This window comes from Crocuta crocuta, unplaced genomic scaffold (assembly GCF_008692635.1).
Source record: "Crocuta crocuta isolate KB4526 unplaced genomic scaffold, BGI_CrCroc_1.0 scaffold1070, whole genome shotgun sequence".
Classification (NCBI taxonomy): domain Eukaryota; kingdom Metazoa; phylum Chordata; class Mammalia; order Carnivora; family Hyaenidae; genus Crocuta; species Crocuta crocuta.
Genome location: NW_027531291.1, coordinates 103,235 through 125,759, shown reverse-complemented (window position 1 = coordinate 125,759; position 22,525 = coordinate 103,235). Strand labels below are relative to the sequence as shown.

At 37.4% G+C, this 22,525-nt stretch overlaps 1 protein-coding gene and 1 non-coding gene across 14 annotated transcripts in view; both read right to left on the bottom strand.

The window, feature by feature from the left end:
- Positions 1 to 22,525, bottom strand: part of PRRC2C (proline rich coiled-coil 2C) — a 95,848-nt gene that overhangs the window by 59,445 nt on the left and 13,878 nt on the right. For 9 of the 13 annotated variants that reach the window (XM_077771510.1, XM_077771504.1, XM_077771498.1 and 6 more), the window contains exons 2-7: positions 9,464 to 9,625; positions 7,921 to 8,098; positions 6,138 to 6,247; positions 4,937 to 5,062; positions 3,047 to 3,270; positions 146 to 228 (exon numbers count right to left, since the gene is read on the bottom strand). In XM_077771510.1, the coding sequence (XP_077627636.1) occupies positions 146 to 228; positions 3,047 to 3,270; positions 4,937 to 5,062; positions 6,138 to 6,247; positions 7,921 to 8,098; positions 9,464 to 9,575 (833 nt within the window). In that variant the 5' untranslated portion in view covers positions 9,576 to 9,625. The remainder of the gene's footprint in view (positions 1 to 145; positions 229 to 3,046; positions 3,271 to 4,936; positions 5,063 to 6,137; positions 6,248 to 7,920; positions 8,099 to 9,463; positions 9,626 to 22,525) is intronic. The other 4 variants (XM_077771499.1, XM_077771502.1, XM_077771508.1 and 1 more) reach the window with 2 other exon arrangements.
- LOC144237799 (U6 spliceosomal RNA) lies at positions 21,643 to 21,744 on the bottom strand. Its single transcript, XR_013336937.1, has one exon. It is a non-coding gene; the product is annotated as a U6 spliceosomal RNA (small nuclear RNA).

Sequence of the window (22,525 nt, the reverse complement as noted above, 5' to 3'; positions counted from 1 at the left end):
ACTTTTAAAAGTGAATCAATTATTTGTTCCTGGAAATTGTACTCTGAGATCAAAATAATGAATCAATCATCACAACCTACTCAAACTCCAGAAAATCTTAACGAGCATATGTGTGCTGGCAACTCTAATCATTTAACAGTCTTACTTGTTTGTTTCAGATAAAGAAGGTGGAAACCTCATAGGCCCATGAAGAGGAGGATATGCCATCCGTGGATACTGCTGAAACATCTGAATGAAGAAAACAAAATTGATAAATTTTATAACCAAGTGACATGTATATATAAAAAAGAGATCACTTTACCTAAACCAGAGATAATAATTTATAGAAAGAAAGGTTAAAATAAACTATACTATGAATAATGAGTTTGTTATCAGCTGGTATATATATTACCATTCACCTTCCACAAGCCATTTGTAAGACTGCTACTTCCACCAAGACTTTGCAAATAAAGGTAATAACTAGGACACATCCTACGAAGAACTTGTTATTCTATTAGCAAAATTACATAAACAATTAAATAGATTGACATGAAAAACCTAAAAAGAAAACATGCATGCACCCCAGAGAACTGCAAAGCTTTAACCAAGTTGAAATATTTCAAAGGAAATATTTCACAGTAATGTGGAGTAGATAAATTCAAGGCAGATTTACTGGTAAAGAGAAACTCAGTCCAGATAAAAGTATGGTCCACAACCCAAGAGAGTGAGGGAGGAGGCAGGTAGGGAGCTCCTTGAGAGAATTTCTATGGGTAGGACATAGGTGGATTCTGATTCAAGTTACTATATAGTTATCTCCAACTGAGGCCCAAAGATGATGCTTTCTATGGGAACTTGGATATGAAAGCTAAGTTTAGGAAAAGTTATAAGCTAGATTATGAAGACACATCATAAGGGATTTATCCTATGATTTGGAAGGGAAGAGATGATGTCAAGAGGTGCTTATAACCAGGTCAAAATATTTATAAGAAAGAAGAGAAAAAGAAAGAGACATAAAGAGAGAGGCAGGCAGATACACTATATTACATTAATACATGATTTATATCCTGAAATAGATTAGCTTTTCTTTAAAAATAAATGTTAGGTGAAATAACTTTGTGATTGAGGAAAGGCTATTTAGATCATGCTATCTAAAGAAGAAACGTCTAAGTCGGGTTAGAGCAAAGTTAATTAAATTAAGCACAGCAGCTAAAGCTCAGATGGGAAGCTTTTTGTCTAGGGAACACTCTAGAGAATTTTCTTACATCATCTTGTACTGAAGTCAGCAAAAACACTGCTGGAGGCAAATGTTCATACATAAAGTTTTATTAGATCCCTCTTCTGCTAATTTGTCAGGCACAGATAATAATTTCATGTGGTATTATATGTTTAATGTTGGGGAATCTGCCACAAAACTAACTGTATAAACAACCTTAAATTCTCAATATATAGAAATGTTTTGCTTTAATGTTTATTTTTGACAGAGATGGAGAATAAGAAGTAACCAAAGATAACAAGATTCCTAACAAAAATATCAATCAATTCCAAAGAACAGATCTTATCTAGATCATAATTATAAGATAATCAAGGAAATTGGAACACTGATTCGATAAAAAAACTTTCTTTTTAGGTGTGATAATGCGTTGTGGATTTTTCTCTGGGTCTTTATGTTTTAAAATCCAACCTAGGGGGTGCTTGGTGGCTCAGCTGGTTAAGCGTCCGACTTCAGCTCAGGTCATGATCTCACAGTTCGTGGGTTTGAGGCCTGCGTCGGGCTCTGTGCTGACAGCTAGCTCAGAGCCTGGAGCCTGATTAAGATTCTGTGTCTCCCTCTCTCTCTGACCCTCCCCTGCTCATGCAGTCTCTCTCTCTCAGAAATAAATTAAAAATTAAAAAAAAAAAAAATTTAAAATCCAACCTAAAATACATATACACGAAATGAAGTATCTAGGATCTGCTTCAGTAATCTGAGGTGGTGGGAAACAGGTAAAAACAAGATTGACCACAAGGTGATAAATACTGAAGATGGACAGTAGGTATAGAATAAGGGAGAGGTTCACTGTACTATTATTTTCGTTTTTATGTATGTTCAAAACATTGTACAATAAAAAGTTAAAAATATAAAGGTATGTTTATATAAAAACTTAGAACAAACTCCTTAGGCAGTCTAATAAATCCTATGAACCTCTTGTCAGAGAAATGGTTTAAACGTATTATCTACAGGGGTGCCTGGGTGGCTCAGTCGGTTAAGCGTCCGACTTTGGCTAAGGTCAGAATCTCACGGTTCGTGGGTTCGAGCCCCGCATCAGGCTCTGTGCTGACAGCTCAGAGCCTGGAGCCTGTTTCGGATTCTGTGTCTCCCTCTCTCTCTCTGCCCCTCACCCACTCATGCTCTGTCTCTCTCTGTCTCAAAAAAATAAACTATTAAAAAAAAAGTATTATCTAAAATACAGAGCACTACTAAATAAATAAATAAAAACACAGAGCACTAGGAAAGATAACAATTATGCTAAAATTTTGTTACTACAATGTTTAAAAAAACAAATTTGACATATGGTAATGTATGTGCTTCATTAAATAACAGGTCAGTCTACTCATGTGTCTTATAACTTTTTTTTTTTTTTAAGTTTATTTCTTTACTTTGAGTGGAGAGGGAAAGGGGCAGCGAATGAGGGAGAAAGAGAATCCCAAACACGTTCCACATAGTCACGGCAGAGCTAGATGCGGGGACCAATCTCACTAACCATGAGATCATGTCCTGAACGAAGCCAAATGCTTAACTGACTGAGCCACCCAGGTGCCCCTACTAACTACTCTAAAGTATTGCTAAGTATAATTATTTTGCTATATCCAAAACAATACGTAATATGAAAATACCTATGATCCCTATAAATGATAAAAACTAGGGTACTCCTGATACTTCTGTGATTTGCTTCCTGCATTCCTAATCAAGAAAATGCTAAATTCTAGTTAGATGTTAATGCAAATAAAGACCAAAATTTTCCCCACTTCAGTTCTCTCCTTGGAACCCAGACCTTATTTAACGTCTTGCTTCTTCAACAATACTTACATAAGGAGGCATCATAGCTCTGTACTGGGAAGCCAGAGCAGGCTGCTGTCCATTCAGTTTAGCCTGTGGAGGACCACAAGCTATCCTCTTTTCCACCACTTTGAGGATGTCACTTTGTTCTGATGTTCCAGCTGTGCTTTCATCCTGGCCAGAGGGCTTTTCATCTTGGTCAGATGTTAAAGGTGAGCCAGCAGACTTCCCACCATCTCTCCAACAAGCAACATCTGGCATGGAGAGAGAAAAGACATTAGAAGAAACAAACACCACCTTAGAATTCAAGGCCAAAGTTAAAAGAAAAAAAAAAGGGAATTAAAAAAAACTAAAAATGGGAACACCATGAAATCAAAATAGGCACATTTCTAAATTGAATAAAGTAACACACACTAAAGGAGCAGTGAAAATCGAGTCTAGGCCCTACTGCTTTCCAGGTGTTTAGGTAATCAAGAACAGTTGCTTGCAAAGCAGAGCAAATGTACCTCAGAGGGTGCCATCAAAAGCAATACTGGGGATGGGGAAGAAAATATTAGAACTTCTCTATCAAGCTTCACGGATATGTCATATAGAGATTAAAGTCACTGTTGGATCCTGTCCTGAAGAAAGAAGGGTGGGAGTTCTATAGCTACAGTGACACTCAAATTTGTTTTGGGTCTACTATGGCTAGTTACATGTACCCAAGGAGCAAACTGAGTGACTACAGTGTTTGGTAGTTAGCCTCCAAGATGCCCAAAATGCATTTTTATCTCCTGCTATTCACACCCTGTATAGGCCCCTCTGACAATGAACTAGGACTGGTCTGTGTCACTTACAGAATAAAGCAAAGGTAATGATGTGTCTCTTATGAGATTAAGTTATAAAAAACTGGGCTTCCATCCTAGGTGGTAACAGTCACATCTGTCTTTACTTTATCCGGGGAAGCATTGCTGTGAGCATCCCACATAGAAAAGAGAGCCTGGGCCAGTAGCTCCGTCAAGTCAACATTAGATGACAGCTTCACTACAACTTTCCTGAGACAGGCCCTGAGCTAGAACTCCTAGCTAAGCAGCTCCCAGATTCCTGGCCTTCACATTCTATGTGAAGTAAGTCCAGTTCAGTCTCTTGTTTCAAGCTGCCAGACTATTTAGCAACAGATAACTGGTGAAAATTGACTGAACAAGAAAAGAGTACACAAACACATCTATTTCTAATATAAATGCATCAATTACATAACAGCAATTAAAAATAAAAATGATTTACCCAGACCAGACACGAAATAAGCTGTTAAGAAATATGAACTGTATCAGGTTATCAGAAACACAGATTTATAACAATCACTGAAAAGAGAAACCTTCCCATGTATACAGGATTAATTGAGCTATTTGGCAATGACAAGAAACTAATACAATTCATTTAAAAATCTCAAGGACTTTATATACCTATTTTTAGTTTTTGCTTTATAATGTACAGAATACAACTATCTCCCACTATCCAAATTTATTTGGTTCTCTGGTTTGAGTTCAGAAAGCAAGGGATCCTTGAATGTTAACAGAGTAAGCAAATAAAGGATATAATTTACAGATAAATATTTGCATATTGGGGAGGTTGGCTCACAATTTTTACTATTGTAAAAATGACCATTATTAATGTGCAAAGAACTCATTCAGGCATCTTGTTAAAATGAAGATTTTTTATTTAGTGGGTTGGGTGTGAGGCCCAAGATGTGTATTTCTAGACTTAAGTTCTTAAGTTCTACCAATGCTGTGCATGTGAAAACCACACCGGAAGACAGCAGTTACTGTCTTTCAAAACAGCCAAGTCACACATAACAATAATATTAGACAGGAGATTAGATCATAAAATAAAACACAAATATAATCTCATTCACCATTTTTACTAAATAGCAAGTATTCTTACTTGGGGGACGTAAACTGGGCCCAGGTCCATAGTTGTCCTCATTCGCTTCTTTTTCTTTTTTTTCCTGGTCCCCAGCTGCCTGCAGGCTGGGAAACTCTTGCTGAAAATGACTATTCACCTGGATTCCTACAGATTTTTTTAAAACATTAAATGAAACTCATACTCAAAATAATGAAAAAACCCTCCCAGGACAGAGGTCTCTGCATTTCTCTGATAAATTATTCCATTTTTCAGTGATGACTGTTTATATCCATGAAACATTAAATTTTATTTAGAATTAGAACCTCCTGGAAAGTTAATGAACAGCCACGAGGAGATAAAAACCTAAGAAAAGATCCTGCCAGACACTGTTCAGGACTCACTCATTAAAGACGATGAGGTGAGTGAGGGGAGTGTCACTCTTGTTTCTTTCATCAGGACTCCTTACATTGTCAAAAAGTCAAATTCCTTGGCTAATAACTCTAAGAATCAGTTCAAATACTACTGAAATAGAATATATAAATAAACACCGCAAGTATTCACTGTGAGGCTAAAATGCCTTCACTGAATTTACAACTGATATACTGGTTACAACCTTCCTCATCACCCCTTCACCCATCCATCTACCTGCCTGCCTGCCTGCATATTTATACACTTCTATAAATTAAAAAATCTAGTTGTGTTAGTCTGAGGGCCTGGCTTTCCCATACAATGTTTTATAGATGTTTCCTGTTGTGCAAGTGGGAAACTTACATTTTGGTGGGGAGTCCATCATTCCTTAAAAAGGGGGGAGGGTATTACTGCTACTGTGCTTTATGGATGATACTATCTCTTCCCTACCATGGAATCAGGAGCAGCAGGTTTGAGATAGAAGAGGTATGGGGCACACGTGGTGATGAATATGGTTTATAGCAATCTACACAATCTCTGGGTCCTTTGATGCCTAACAAGCTGAAAGGTAGTAGGGTAAAGATAAAACAATGTGGAACAGACGGTATCTTAAAGACTGCCTTTTAAATTCCTATCATTGGCTCAAATATGGGTTTTGGCACTGAAACTTGGCACCCCAAGAATTGAAAAAAAGACGCTTTTTAGGTCCGGAGTATATCCTTCAACAATGTTCTCCGCCCCTGCCAAAACATAATAATCTACCCCTTATCTCCTGCATGGCTGCTCAGTAACTATCAAGCCTAGCCAGTTTCCCCAACTAATGTCCACTTACCGTCTCCTTGCCCACCTTGCTTGTTACTGGCCCAAGATTTGGGAGCAGGTGCTACTTCTGGGGGAGCTGCAACCCCAGGTTTTGGCTGTGCTGGTGGAACTTCTGGTGTTCTTAAAAAAAAACATGAATCCATTATTTTAGACACTATATGTTCAAATTAAATATTGTATTTAAGATAATTTTACATACAGATTATTTTGGCTACATATTTACTCATAGATGCATTTCCCACAAATGCTCTTCCTCTGCAACATTCCTTTAAATAAAGTATAGCTATTTTCATCCCCTTCCATTTCTATCCTTTAATAACCCAAGAAGAAGGTAGCTGAATTGTTTTTCATTTTGTAAAAAAAGGAAACACTCATTATTGAGCATAGATACCAAAAGTCTGTTTTGAAAAAGTATACATTTATATATAATTAAAAATAACAGTAGAGGCATACATACTGTCTGGACTGGTGGACTTGGCCAAGGCTAAGTCTAAGCAAACTCTCCATCTGGCAGCCAAAAGGTTCACCTCTGTACTTATTACTGTTATTGAGAGGTAGCAGCAATCTGCCTGATAGATCCCCTTGAGTAAAAGGTATTTTTAAAGAATCTACAGTTTTATTCAATCTTTATAATGAGTTAATGCTTAAAATAAAAAAGATAGCAGTTAAGAAACGTAAGAGATGCAATATATTTCTGGCATACTCAGGCCTATAACTGACTTGCTACTACAAAATAATTCTACAACTAAGAAACAGAGAACAATGTCTTTGACGAATTTTATCCAAGTAAAGTCAAATTTACTATATCAAATTCCCCAAAGAGGAGCACAAAAATTTGATAATGGATACAGACCAAAGGCACCAAGTACCCAATTGCTTGTATTATTTTTCTAGATTACCACTACTTCACCTGGTCATTCAACAAACTTAAGAGCCCTGCATAATCCCTGAAACACTGAATGCTAAATATGTATTGAATGAATAAGCTCATAGCCTTCTTGATAATTCTTTATCCATTCAAATAACATTACTTGAGCACTTAAAAATGTGCATCAGGTATAGTTTCAGTGAACCAGGCAAACAGAATTCTTAGCATCATGGAAATTATTTAACAGAATCAACTCCTAATTATATTAGAAAGAGAATGCCAGATATGGTGGGGGTTTGAGGGAGTCTGATATGGTACATAAGAAAAGTTGTGATTAGCAATTCTGTCATCTGTTCTACATTGACAATGTAAATACTGCCACTAAACTTTCTCACAAAAACAAATTCATCACGGGAGGCTGGGTGGCTCAGTTGGTTAAGCATCATATTCTTGATCTCGGCTCAGGTCATGATCTCATTGTGATAGAGCCCTGCATCGGGCTCTGGACTGACAGCTCAAAGCCTGCTTGGGATTCTCTCTCCCCCGCTTTCTCTGCCCTCCCTCACTTGTGCACACACACTCTCTCTCTTGCTCTCAAAATAAATAAACTTTAAAAAATGAATTAAAACTTTCTTTAAAAAACAAATTCATCACGAGTGGACAATGTAAAATTGACTTTGGATGGCATGAGATATCTAATACATGTAGTACAACGTCTAGTTCATAGAACAAACTCAAATAGAAGCTCTCTACAGGGTGCCTGGCTGGCTGAGTTGGTGGAGCATCCGACTCTTGATCTCAGGGTTGGTGGGTCTGAGACCCACATTAGGTGTGGAGATCACTCAGAAATAAAATCTTTAAAAGAAGAAAAGAAGTTCCCTAAAGAAAGGGGAATAGTTTCATTTTTTAGTTGACTTTGACTCACTTTTCTTCTTCATGCTGCTCTTGTTTTGATGCCCATCCTGTGCCATCTTTAGGTACAATGTTCACATTAGGGTCATTGCCTTTGTTTTCTGCTTTGAGACTTGGGAGGTTAGCAGGTGGAGGCATACGCCGTGAAATACCAACTTTTCCAAGACTCTGTAATCCATGTCGAGCTGCAACTAAAGAGCAATAACATCAACTTTCTTACAACATCTATTTAATTGCTCAGTTTATTCTTAAAACTGTATTGAAAACAATACAAATTAATGGAATCTTGAACTATTATTTCCTAATTGTTAAAATAAGAATTTTATTCATTCACTCACTCACTCATTCATTCATTCATTCTCAAGTTAGTTAACATACCATGTAGTCTTGGCTTCAGGAGTAGAATCCAATGGTTCATCCCTTATATATACCACCCACTGCTCATCCCAAAAGTGCCCTCAATGCCCATCACCCATTTTCCCCACCCTCATCAACCCTGAGTTAATTCTCTGTATTTGAGTCACTTATGGTTTGGGGGTGCCTGGGTGGCTCATTCGGTTAAGCACAGCATCTTCCTTCGGCTCAGGTCATGATCTTGCAGTTTTTGAGTTCAAGCCCTGCATCGGACTATCTGCTCTCAGACCAGAGCCTGCTTTGAATCCTCTGTAGTGCCCCACCCTCCCACCGCCTGCCCCTCTCCCACTTGCACTCTGTCTCTCTCAAAATGAATAAATAAACTTTAAAAACAAAACAGAACCTTTAAGGAGTCTCTTATGGTTTGCCTCTCTGTTTATTATCTTATTTTTCCTTCCCCTTCCCTATGATCATCTGTTAAGTTCCTCAAATTCCACATATAAGTGAAATCATATGCTATCAGTCTTTCTCTGACTGACTTTAAGAATTTTAAAGCTAAGCCACACACCAGGAACATAGTTCACTGTAGAAATTATATTAAACTATCAAGTCACTGAAAAGAAGATTAAACATTCTAACAACCCTATATACTATGAAAAGGAAAACATGGTGAAAACGGGCTTTGTAATCTTTTCGGGGAATGTATTTTAAACCCAAAATTGAGCACATATTTAGAATTAATATGCTAACTTCGCGTTCATAATGAATACTATTAATGTACCATACATGGTCCAGTTTTCACCTTTCACTGCAAATACTGGGTTCAAGGTATCAAGAAACAAACAAAACACCCCAGGACTTTATTTCATAACTAAAAAGCGGTGGTAAATAACCACTAATTCTATGCCTACCAATCTCACTGAACAAGTTTCTCCTTTGGAACCACACAATTCTACTTATTGTCTACTGACAACAAACAAGAAAATAATAAACATTATTTTAAAACATTTATAAATTTTCAACTGTAAGATTATTTAACTTATCCCCCGAAATATGGGCACATACACAAAAAGCCCAATATACAGAAGGTTGCATAAACATGGATTTGTCCTGGCTCCTAATAGGAATAACAACAGAGTACCATCACAGTAATAAAATAAAACCATGAAAATCATAAAAATATACCACTTAATTTTACTCACCTGTGGTTTTTTGAGTTTCTAAAGATTTACCCTTGTAAGTATTAAATAAACTGAGTGTTGCATACTTTTTCCCATCCTTTGCTTTTGTGCTCTGGCCTGACTTCTCCGACATTTCGGTGGAAACTCATCGAGTCCAAAACCTCCTGCCACACCCCTTCAAACCTTTAAGACACACATAAGGATGAAAAGTGAGGAAAATTTTAGAATTTATTAGCTAGCTTATTTTAAGAAACTCAGTAAATTCTAATGTTCCCAGAAATTCTGAAAAATAAAAACACTGAGAAATGAAACCAATCTTCAATAACTCATATCTAATAATTTCAGGACACCTGGCTGGCTCAGTTGGTTAGTCACCCCACTCAGTTTTGGCTCAGGTCATGATCTCACGATTCAGGAGTTCAAGCCTCACACTGGGCTCTGCACTAATAGTATGGAGCCTGCTTGGGATTCTCTCTCTTTCACTCTCTCTGCCCCTCCTGCGTGCTTGCTCCCTCTCAAAATAAATAAATAGTAATAATAATAATTTCATACACTTGTTCAATACTGTCAAATTTCAAGAACCAATACACAACAATATCAATCTAAGTAAATTGCCCTGCATTCAGTAACAGTTAGTGGCTTATAACCACTTAACTATATCACAGAGAATAAGAGTTTTAATCCAGAGGCGCCTGGCTAGTTCAGTTGATAGCGCATGCCAGTCAATCACAGGATCATGAGTTTGAGCCTCATGTTGGATGTGGAGCCTACTTAAAAAAAAGAAGAATTATTTTAATCCATACTGAAATGAATAGTTCAAATACAGTAAATCTATGGAAATTGTCTATTTAATAAACAAATACTCTTCAATTTAATTGAAGATGACAGGCATCAGTTTATACATATGGAATGTAAATATGATAGAAGAATTACCATCATTCCTCTATAAATTGCACGCCTGTTTTCAAGCAGTATGTATCTAACAAAACTACAGTAATTTAATAATTTATTATAAAAGAAACATTCTATTTTCTCTGCATTCTGCAAAAGGTAGAACATTTCCTCATAAACCAATGATACATAAAAGCAATATTCTATTTCATGGCTACAGATTAAATGTTCAATAAATGGTGTGAAAATTGTCAAAACATGTATCTGTATATAAAAGAAGTTATTAGAAGAAAATAATACTTTTATGAACACTCACATACAAATACAAAGAATTTCATCTTTGGAGCTAATATATCCTAATCTTGTGTGTGCCTTAACTAAAAACTAGTCTATTAATCAAACAGGAAAAATACACAAATTAGCTCTTAATACTATCTTCCTTCTACTTAATGAAGTACACACATATCACCCTTAGGGTTTTGGTTTTTATTTAAACTTTTTTTGAGTGGTTAGGGTGGAAGTAGGGCATAATATGGCCAATTCTACCCCAAAACCCCCACACCCCATCAATAGCTAAAAACATTGAGAAGTGAAGTACCAAGAATAGATGCGTTATCCACGCTGACAACAGAAAGGCTTGAAGTCATGAACCACAAGATCATAACCTGAGCTGAAGTCAGATGCTTAACCTGCTGGGCAACCCAGCTGCGCCAGGAAAGAGCCATCTTAATCAGAGGAACAGGAAATGCTATTTCCAAAGGGCTGGGAATAGTGTCTGTTCTCACCAGCTAGACTTAAAACAAAAACAAAAGCAAAAACAAAAACAACAAAACTCTTAAATCACTGGGTATTGGGTAGAATATTAATAAACACCTCATCTCAGCAGTGGGTTTAAAAAAAAAAAAAAAAGGACCCAAAGTAAACACTGATCTAGTCTTGCCTAAGAAGTCTTAAAGCAATATTCAAAAAGGATCAAACTGTTCCTCAGTAGCTGAGTTTCAAACAAATTTAAAGAATATTTATAAAAAAGAAAAAAAATCCAACACTCAAGAAAGTAAAATCCACAGTCGCATGCAAATAAAAATTACACAAACAAGCAGGAAAATATGAACCACATTAAAGAGAAGAATCAATCAACTGAAACCAACCCAAGTGACCCAGTGGATATTAAACTATTGTTAAACCAGTCTTTGTAAATTTTAACTGCATTCTACATATTCAAAAAAGAAGGTTGACTACAAATACAGACATGAACGATATTTAAAATCAAAATTTATAGAAATGAAAAACACAGTGGCCAACAAATACATGAAATGATGCTCAAAGTCACTCATCATCAGGGAAATTCAAATTTAAAACCACAATGAGATACCAACTCACACTCATCAGAATGGCTAACATTAACAACTCAGGCAACAACAAACATGAGGATGTGGAGAAAGAGGATCTCTTTTGCACTGCTGGTGGGAATGCAAACTGGTGCAGCCACTCTGAAAAACAGTATGGAGGTTCCTCAAAAAATTAAAAATAGAACTACCCTACAACCCAGCAATTGCACTATTAGGTATTTATCCAAGGGATACAGGTATGCTGTTTCAAAAGGGCACATGCACCCCAATGTTTACAGCAGCACTATCAACAATAGCCAAAGTATGAAAAGAGCCCAAACGCCCAATGACAGATGAATGGATAAAGAAGATGTGGTGTGTATGTATGTACGTGTACACACACACACACACACACACACACACACACACACACACACTGGAGTATTACTTGGCAATCAAAAAGAATGAAATCTTGCCATTTGCAACTATGTGGATGGAACTAGAGGGTATTATGCTAAGCAAAATTAGAGAAAGATAAATATCATATGACCTCAGTCATATGAGGATGTTAAGATAAAAAAGAGTAACATAACATTTTGCAAGGGAAGCAAAAATATAAAAACAGGTAGAGGGACAAAAACATGAGACTCTTAAATATGAAGAGCAGAGGGTTACTGGAGGGGTTTGCAGAGGGGGGATGGGCTAAATGGGTAAGGGGCACTAAGGAATCTACTCTTGAAATCATTGTTGCACTATATGCTAACTTGGGTGTAAACTTAAATAAATTAAAAATTTTTTTAAAAAGAAATGAAAAACACACTGGATGGGATTAACAGCATTTTAGGCATTTTGATTTAAAAAAAAAAAAAAGTGAAGTTGAAGTCATCAGTAGAAGACATTGGGAAAAAAAGAACTTAAAACAGTATTGGTATGCCTTAAGATGACTTCAAGCAGCCTAATCTTTGTGTAATAGCAGCCACTTTAAGGAGGGGTGAGAGACAGAAAAAATAATGATCAAATGTTACAAAGCTGATGAAAACTACAAACCCAGATCCAAAAGACCCAACAAATCCAAGAATGAAAAATATGGGAAGGGGCGCCTGGGTGGCTTAGTCGGTTAAGCGTCCAACTTTCACTTGGGTCATGATCTCACGGTTCGTGGGTTCAAGCCCCGCGTCAGGCTCTGTGCTGACTTCCAGCTCAGAGCCTGGAGCCTGTTTCAGTCTGTGACTCCCTCTCTCTCTCTCCTAAAAATAAATAAAACATTAAAAAATACATATATATGGGAAAACCACACCAAAGCACATCTTAATCAAATTGTCCAAAACTAACAATAAAGAGGGGAGCCTGGCTGGCTCAGCTGGTAGAGTGTGCAGCTCTTGATTTCAGGGTTGTGAGTTTGAGCCCCATGTTGGGTGCAGATTACTTAAAAATAAAAAATCTTTTATTTTTAAAATAAAGAAATAAAATAAAATCTTTTATTTTTAAAAATAAAAAAATCAGTAACAATAAAGAGAAAATCTTTTTTCCCCAAATTTTATTTATTTTTGAGAGACAGAATATGTATGCACAAGTGCAGTGGGAGACGGAGAGGGGGAAGGGGAGAGAGAGAGAGAGGAGACAGAGAAAGCAGGCTCCAGGCTCTAAGATGTCAGCACGAAGCTCAAAACAGGGCTCGAACCCATGAACCATAAGATCATGACTTGACCAGAAATCAAGAGTCAGACTCTTAACTGACTGAGCCACCCAGGTGCCGCCCAAGGAGAAAATTCTAAAAGCAACATGAGAAACAAACAAAAATAACAACAGTAGGGGCGCCTGGGTGGCTCAGTTGATTAAGCGTCTGACTTCAGCTCTGTTTATGATCTCATAGTTTGTGAGTTCAAGCCCCACACTGCACTCTGTGCGATCAGTGCAGAGCCCCTTTAAGATCCACTATCTCCCGGGGCGCCTGGGTGGCTTAGTCGGTTAAGCGTCCGACTTTCGCTTAGGTCATGATCTCGCGGTTCGTGGGTTCGAGCCCCGCGTCAAGCTCTGTGCTGACTGCTGGCTCGGAGCCTGGAGCCTGCCTGTTTCAGAGTCTTGTGACTCCCTCTCTCTCTGACCCTCCCCTGCTCATGCTGTCTCTCTCTCTCTCTCTCCTAGAAATAAATAAAACATTAAAAAAAAAAAAAAAGATCCACTATCTCCCTCTCTCTCTGCACCTTCCCTGCTGGCACTCTCCCTCTCTCAAAAATAAATAAATATTGGGGTGCCTGGGTGGCTCAGCTGATTAAGCGTCCAACTTCGGCTCAAGTCATGATCTTGCAATTCATGGGTTCGAGCCCCGAACTGGGTTCTGTGCTGACAGCTCACAGCTGCTTCAGANAGAAATAAATAAAACATTAAAAAAAAAAAAAAAGATCCACTATCTCCCTCTCTCTCTGCACCTTCCCTGCTGGCACTCTCCCTCTCTCAAAAATAAATAAATATTGGGGTGCCTGGGTGGCTCAGCTGATTAAGCGTCCAACTTCGGCTCAAGTCATGATCTTGCAGTTCATGGGTTCGAGCCCCGAACTGGGTTCTGTGCTGACAGCTCACAGCTGCTTCAGATTCTGTGTCTCCCTCTCTCTCTCTGCCCCTCCCCACCCTCATGTTGTCTGTCTCTCTCTCTCAAAAATAAATAAACATTAACAAATTTTTTAAAATAAACATTAAAAACAACTTTAATGAATACTTAAAAAACAAACAAACAAAGAAACAGGAGAACCCTAGTTGGAAATCATGCAAGTAAGAAAATGTTGCAGCCACATGCCTAAAGTATTGAAAGGAAAAAATTCTCATGAACTTAGAATTCTCTACTCAATAAAAATATCTTTCAAAACTGAAGACCAAAAAAAGGGTTAGGCACTTTCTCAGACACAAGAAATCTGAAAGAACTCATCACTAGCAAGACCTATACTACAAGAAATATTAAAGTCCTTCAAATAGAAAAAAAATGACAACAGATCAACATCTACAGCTACAGGAAAGAATGAACTGCACCAGAAAGAGAACTAAAGGAATAATATGAGATTTTTTTTTAAATCATTTAAATATCTTTATCCCAGGAATGCAAAGTTGGTTTAACAATCAAAAATCAATCAATGCATTTCACCATAGATAAGCATAGGCAAGCACATGATTATCTCAATTTTAAAAAGCACCTGACAGAAACAATACCTATTCCTGATAAAAACTGTAAGTAAATTAGGGCTCAGCTTGATAAAGGGTATCTATGAAAACCAACAAAAAAATTAAGTCTATTAGTAAAATCCAAAAACCTACAGCAACACCATACTTAATGGCAAAAGACTGAATGTTTGCCCCTGTTCTCCCAAAGATCAGGAACAAGGCAAGAATATCAATTCTCCTTCTGTCCAACACTGTACTAGAAGTTCTAGTACAATAAGAAAAAGAAACAAAAGGAATTCAGAATGGAAGGGATGAAACAAAACTCTTCACTTTGCTGAGCTGGTCATATTTGTAGAAACTAACAGGTTCTAGAAAAGGCTATTAGAACTAAAAAGAGAGTCTAACAAAGTTGCACACAAGATCAATATATAAAAATTTGCTGTAGGGCCGCCTGGTTGTCTTACAGGTTCAGGTTTGTGCAATAAAGTACCAACTTGGTTGGGTTCTGTGCTGACACTTGGTAGCCTGGTTGGGATTCTTTCTCTCCCTCTCTCGCTGCCCCTCCCTCACACGCACTCTGTCTCCCTCAAAAAATAAACATTAAAAACACTTAAAAAAAAAAGAAAAACTGCCAGTATTGGCCTAAAAAAAGACTGATCATTGAAACAGCATAGAATGCAAAAATATAAATATACACAGGCATCTGATTTTTTACAAACGTAAAGAATATTCAGTGGATAAAGGACAATCTTCTCAACAAACGGTGCTGGAGCAATCAGGTATACATAATATAAAAAAATGAATTCTGATCCATCCCTCCTACCATATACAAACAACTCAAAATAGACCATAGTAAAGGGTACAAACCTAAAGTTAGAAGACGTGTGCGTTCTGAAGGTCTAATGCACAGCATTATGGTTATAGTCAAAATGCTGTATTATATACATCAAAGTTGGTAAGAGAGAAGAATTTAAAGGTTCTCACTACACACACACACACACACACACACACACACACACTACGTGATGTGAAGAGACCATCAACCAATATTACAATAATAATTATTCAGCAGTATATAAATGCATGAAATCACATCAACACGTATACCTCAAACCTACACATTATGTTAATTGTATCTCAATTTTTTAAAAAAGGAGCATAGACAAAATGTAAAACCTAAAATGATAAAACTTCTAGAGAAAACAAAGGAGAATATCTTTGCAACTCTGGGTGAAAGAATTATTTGACAGCACACTAGAATCTGCTCTCGGGGGTTTTTGTGGTGATTGAAAGGATAGGTAAATATGATCATTTCAGACAATAACATATGTTATGAATGAAACCAAACAGGATAATGAGAAAGTAAAAAAGAGTGGAACTACTTTAGTTGATCACCAAAGGCCTCTCTTAGGAAAAGACTTCTGATTTGAATCTAATGGAGAAGAAGCCTGCTTCAAGGATGAAGAAAAAAGTGAAATACAAAGGCTCTAAGGTCCTGACATGCTTATCATGTTCAAAAACATAAAAGCTGATGAAGTAGAAACTAGTAAGAGAGAGTTGAAAGGGAAAGAGAAGGTTGGATGAGAAAGCCTATTAGAATTTTAAATGTTATCCTTCAAGCAACATGAAACCATTTAATTTTGAACAGAAGACATGTCTTTGATTTTAAAAATATCCTGACTACAATTTGGAGAATGGATTATGGGGAGCCAAAGGTAGAATGTGGAAACATCACAGTCGCAAAAGCCTAGGCACAAGACGTAGCTGTGGTTAAAAATTGGAGACACAGGGGGCCAGGGAAGATGAATCAAATAAAATCTTGGTCTTGAGCTTGAAAAGCTGGACGTTAAGCAAGGTAAGGAAGCCTAGATTTAGGGAAGATGAGGGAAAAGGAGAGGCAAGAGTTCTGTCTTAGCTATGTTTAGTTTGGGATCTTTATAAAAACCAGCAGAGATTTATACAGAAAGATGCTCAAGATATAAAGTAAACAAGTATACATGGAGTGCCTGGGTGGTTCAGTTGGTTAAAAGTGTCTGACTCTTGATTTCATCTCAGGTCATGATCTCACAGTCTTGAGATCAAGGCTCACACTGGGTTCCTTGCCGTCTGTGAATTCTTCCTCTCAAAAATATATAAATAGTTGTAAAGAGTACACATGATTTTTCAAACAAAGTATATATGTTAAGTATAAAAAATACAATCCACGTGCCAAGTCTGAAAGTCTACAAAACCATACCACAAATTATCAGCAGGAGCTACACTCCTGATTATAAAGAATTCTGATTCTCTGTTGCACATATTGCAATGTCTAAATATAAACAGTAAGTGCACTTTGCTTTTTAACAGAAAACAAAGAAAAATAGCAGATGTTTTAAAAACAATGACTTGAAATGAAAAAAAAAGTTTCAAGACCAGAAAAAGAAAAAATGTGAATGGTTTATTCTTAAGTAAAAAGAGTTTAAAAATCTATCCTCACTGGCAAAACACATATCTAAAATATGCAATGATATTAACAAAGACTATAGGTAAACAAAGAGTAGCTGAAGTGTGGGTTCATTTCACTTCTTATCTGTCTTGTGGTTTATGCAACAAATAAAAAAAGAGAAAGTAATGAACACACGCACACAACTCCTCTGTGAAATGAACATTCAATGAGCAGAACATACCAACCATCAAAGGGACTAAAGCATAGTACATCCACAACAGCTTCCAAGAGATAACATACCTTGTATGTGCTTGTCCTTTGATACTAAAACTTTACATAATGAAACCAATGTCCTCATAAATACAACTTAGCAAAGCAATCCTCTACAATTTGCACAGAAACAACAAGTCTGAAATTGCCGCCTTACTGCTACGGTGACAATATTCAACAAGATACAATTGTTTTGAGAACACATAAACTGCCAAACCGTGTCTCAGATGTTAGGATATATTATGAAAAAATTGATCATGTCCCTGTCTTCATGAAACTTTTAACAATAAATAAGTAAATAAAAATAGGAGAATGAAAAAACTATCTGGATATAAAGGGACAGCAAAGAGGGGGTAGAGACTGGATATAATAGTAAAGGTCCAACAGATCTCTCTGAAAACATGATATGAGCTAAGAAAAGTCAATCAGTGGTTCTCAACACAGGCTGTAGACTTCCCCAGGAAGGTTTTAAAAGACACTATAGTCCCCATGCCAAACAAATTAAATCAGAATTTCTCAGGCTGGGGCTAGCAATAGTATTTTTTGAAAAGCTCCTCAGGCACCTAGAGTTTAAAGTACAGGCATACCTCCCTTTATTATTGTGCTTTGTAGAGACTGGTTTTTTTTGTCTGTCTGTTTGTCTGTTGTTTTTACAAATTGAAAGTTTGTGGCAACCCTGAGTGGAACAAGTTTTTCAGCAGTATTTTTCCCCACAGCGTTTGCTCACTTCATGTCTGTATCACATTCTGGTAATTCTCGTAATATTTCAAACTTTTCCATTATTATTATATTTGTTATGGTGATCTGTCATCAGTGATCCTTGATGTTACTAGTGCCACTGTTTTGGGACACCATGAACTAAGACAGTGAACTTAACTGATAAATGGTGTGTGGGGGGGTTCTGACTGTCCACCAGCTATTCCTTCCTCTTCCTCTCTTCCCTAAGACACGATAATATTGAAATTATATCAATAAACAATCCAATGGCCTGCAAGTATTCAAGTGAAAGGAAAAGTCTCATGTCTCCCACTTTAAATCAAAAGCTAGAAAATGATTAAGTTTAGTAAGAAAGCAATATTGAAAGCCAGGATAGGCTAAAAGCTAGGCCTCTTGCACCAAAGTTAGCCAAGGTGTGAATTCAAAGGAGAAGTTATTAAGGGAAATTAAAAGTACTACTCCAGTGAATACAGGAATGAAAGTGAAACACCCTTAATGCTGATATGGATAAAGTTTTTGTGATCTGGATCAAACAGCCACATTTCCTTAGGCCAAAGCCCAATCCAAGAGTGAGGTCCTAATGCTCTTCAATTCTATAAAGGCTGAGAGGTGAGGTGCCTGGGTGGCTCCATCCATTAAGCCTTTGACTTCAGCTCAGGTCATGATCTCATGGTTCATGGGTTCAAGGCCTGCATCAGGTTCTGTGCTGATAGCTCAGAGTCTGAAGCCTGTTTCAAATTCTGTGTCTCTGTCTCTCCCCGCCCTCTCCCACCCATGCTCTCTCTCAGTCTCAAAAATAAAAATAAACCATAAAAAAAATAAATAAAATAAAGGCTGAGAGGTGAGGAAGCTGAAGAAAACTCTGAAGCCAGCAGAGATTGTTTCATGAGGTTAAAGGAGAGAAGCCAACTTCATAACACACAAGTGCAAGATGGAGCAAGTGCTGATGTAGAAGCTTCAACAAATAATCCAGAAGCCCTACCTAAGTCAATTAATGAAAGCAGCTACACTAACAGATTTTCAATGCAGATGAAACAGTCTTCTATTGGAAGAAGATGTGTCTAGGACTTTTATAGCTAGAAAGAAGTCAATATCTGGCTTCAAAGCTTCAAAGGACAAGCTAACTCTTTTGTCAGGGGCTAATGCAGCTGGTAACTTTAAATTAAAGCCAATGCTCATTTACCATTCTGAAAATCCTAGGGTGCTAAAGCATTATGTTACATCTACTCTATCTGTGCTAGAAATGGAAAAACAAAACCTAGATGACAGCACATCTGTTTATGACATGGTTTACTGAATATTATTTTTAAAGATTTTAAGTAATCTCTATACCCAATGTGGGACTCAAACTCACAACCCTGAGATTAAGAGTCACATGCTCCACTGACATACATCCTATTAGGGAAGCTACTCTGGAAAAAAAGATTCCTTCCAAAATATTACTGTCCCACTGACAACGTACCTGGTCACCCAAGGGCTCTAACAGAGACGTACAACAAGATGTTTTTATACCTGCTGCCATAACAACCATTCTGCGGCCCATGAATCAAGGAGTCCCTTCACCTTTCAAGTCTTATTATTTAAGAAATACATTTTGTAAGGCTATCGCAACCATAGATTCCTTTGATGGATCTAGGCAAAGTAAACTGAGAACCTTCTAGAAAGGATCACTACTGTAGATGCTATTAAAAATATTCATGATAAGGGGTGCCTAGGTGGCTCAGTTGGTTGAGCACCTGACTCTTGGTTTTGGCTCAGGTCCTGACTTCACAGTTCAGGGGTTTGAGCCCCGTGTTGGGCTTTGCACTGACAGCTCAAAGCCTACTTGGGATTCTCTCTCTCTAGCCCTCCCCTGTGTTCTCTCTCTCAAAATAAATAAATAACCTTAAAAAAATATTTGTGATTAATGAGGTCACATAAAATATCAACACTAAAAGCAGTTTGGAAGAAGCTGATTTCAACCCCTGTGGAATGACCCAGAGGAGCTGAAGACTTCAGTGGCGGAAGTAACTGCAGATGTGGTAGAACTGAATGAGAAGTAGGGCCCGAAGATGGGACTGAATGGCTACAATCTTAGCATCAAGTTTAAATGGATGAGGAGTTGTTTCCTAGGGATGAGCAAAGAAAGTGTTTGTTTCTTGAGATAGATTCTACTCCTGGTGAAGACGCTGAAATGACAACAAAGGACTGAGCATATGACATAAACTTAGTTGATGAAGCAATGGCAGGGTTTGAGAAGACTAATTTTTTTAAAGTTTATTTATTTATTTTGAGAGACAGAGAACATATTCAAGGGAAGGGCAGAGAGAGAGAGAATCCCAAGCAGGCTCTGCACTGCCAGAGTGGAGCCCAACACAGGGCTTGATCTCACTAACCCTGAGATTATGACCTATGCTGAAATCAAGAATTGGACGCTTAACCAAATGAGCAACCCAGGCACCCCAAGACTACTCTAATTTTGAAAAAAGTTCTACTGTGGGTAAAATGATATCAAATGCCATTGCAATTTACAGAAAAATGGTTCATGAAAGGAAGATTCCATTGATGCGGCAAACATCACTATTGTCTTAAGAAACTGAAACAGCCACCCCAACCTTCAGCTACCATCACCCTGATCCACATCAAGGCAAGATCCTCCATCAGCAAAAAGATTATGACTCACTGGAAAGCTAAGATGATGGTTAACATTTTTTATCAATAAAGTAATTTTTAATTAAGGTATATACACTGTTTTTAAAAAACATACTGCTATTGCACACTTAATAGACTACAATATACTATAAACATAATTTTCACACGCACTGGGAAACCAAAAAAAAATTCTCATTTGACTTGCTTTATTGCAGTATTTACTTTATTACACTGGTCTGGAATTGAACCCACGATATCCCCAAGGTATGCAAGTATAGCCACAGCTGAGAACCACTGCAGGGAATAAAAATCAATTTTGATCTGGGATAAGTGGGTTCATGTCTGAGGGGGAGAGGAAGGAGAAGTGAGAGTAGGCAGAAATCAGGTTTTGCAGAGCCTAGAGAGGCTAGGATAGGACTACTGCCCAGTTTAATCTAAATGTCATAAAGACCCACTGGAGGAAAATAAATTAAAAATCTCAACTCCTGCATAAACACAGGGCTGCATTCAGCAGATCCACATCTTAAGTAACAAAATGGTACAATTTACACAATTAGTAATTTAAAAACTCTTGAAACAATAAGTTCAACAGGTGCATTTCTTTGCTATTTGCCTGTTCTGATTTCAAAAAACATACTGTTACAGTTACAGAACAAAGAAACTACAGCCTCTACAAAGAAACTATATAGTCTTTTTAATTTTAAAAAAAACTTTTGGTTATTTGGATGCTATTAATATTTAACATTATTGTCCTGCTTACGATGTCCCTATAAATGTGAATCATTAAAGTCAGAGTGTCAGTCTATATGTGACCCTTGCATAGGGCCATGCTAATCTTCTCGGTATCGTTCCAATTGTAGTATATGTGCTGCTGCCCAAGAGAGCAATGAGGGTCAGTCTACAAAAACAAAGCCTCCTGAATAACAGTAATCCCCCCTTTTAAAGAAAAAGAAAGTAATCATATTTTTTTCAGTTTATTTATTCTGAGAGAGAAGGGGAGAGAGAGCACACACGCATTGAGAAGGGGCAGAGAGCAAGTGAGGAGAGAAAGAGTCCCAAGCAGGCTCTGCACTGAAAGTGCAGGGCTCAAACTCATAAATCATATCATGACCTGAGACGGTATCAAGAGTCAGACACTTAATCAACTGAGCCACCCAGGCACTCCAGTAATATTTCTAAATTCAAGTTTCTAGGACTCTGAGCAATGATAGTTGGAAACTAGCATTTTTCACCAAAATCAGATATACCAAAATGTGTGCATTTACGTTTTCCAGATTTGAACAATGAATATACCACCTTGTAAACATTTTTTATTTTTCAAAAACATGTTAAAAGAAGAAGTGAAGAAGGAAAAAAGCTAGTGTTTTGAAAGCAAATAGACTAAGAGGGGCACCTGGCTGTTTTAGTCGGTAAAGCATGCAATGTTTTAAATTATTTTTCTTTTATTTATTTATGAGAGAGAGAGAGAGCAAGCACACTCAAGTGAAGGAGGGGTAGAGAGACTGGGAGACAGAGAATCCCAAGCAGACTCCACATGATCAGCGCATAGCCCTACAGGGCTTTGAAACTTGGAGCTATGAGATCATGATCTGAGCCAAAATCAAGAATTGGATGTTTAATCAATTGAGCCATCCAGGTCCCATTTTTTAATTTGAGAGAGAGAGAGAG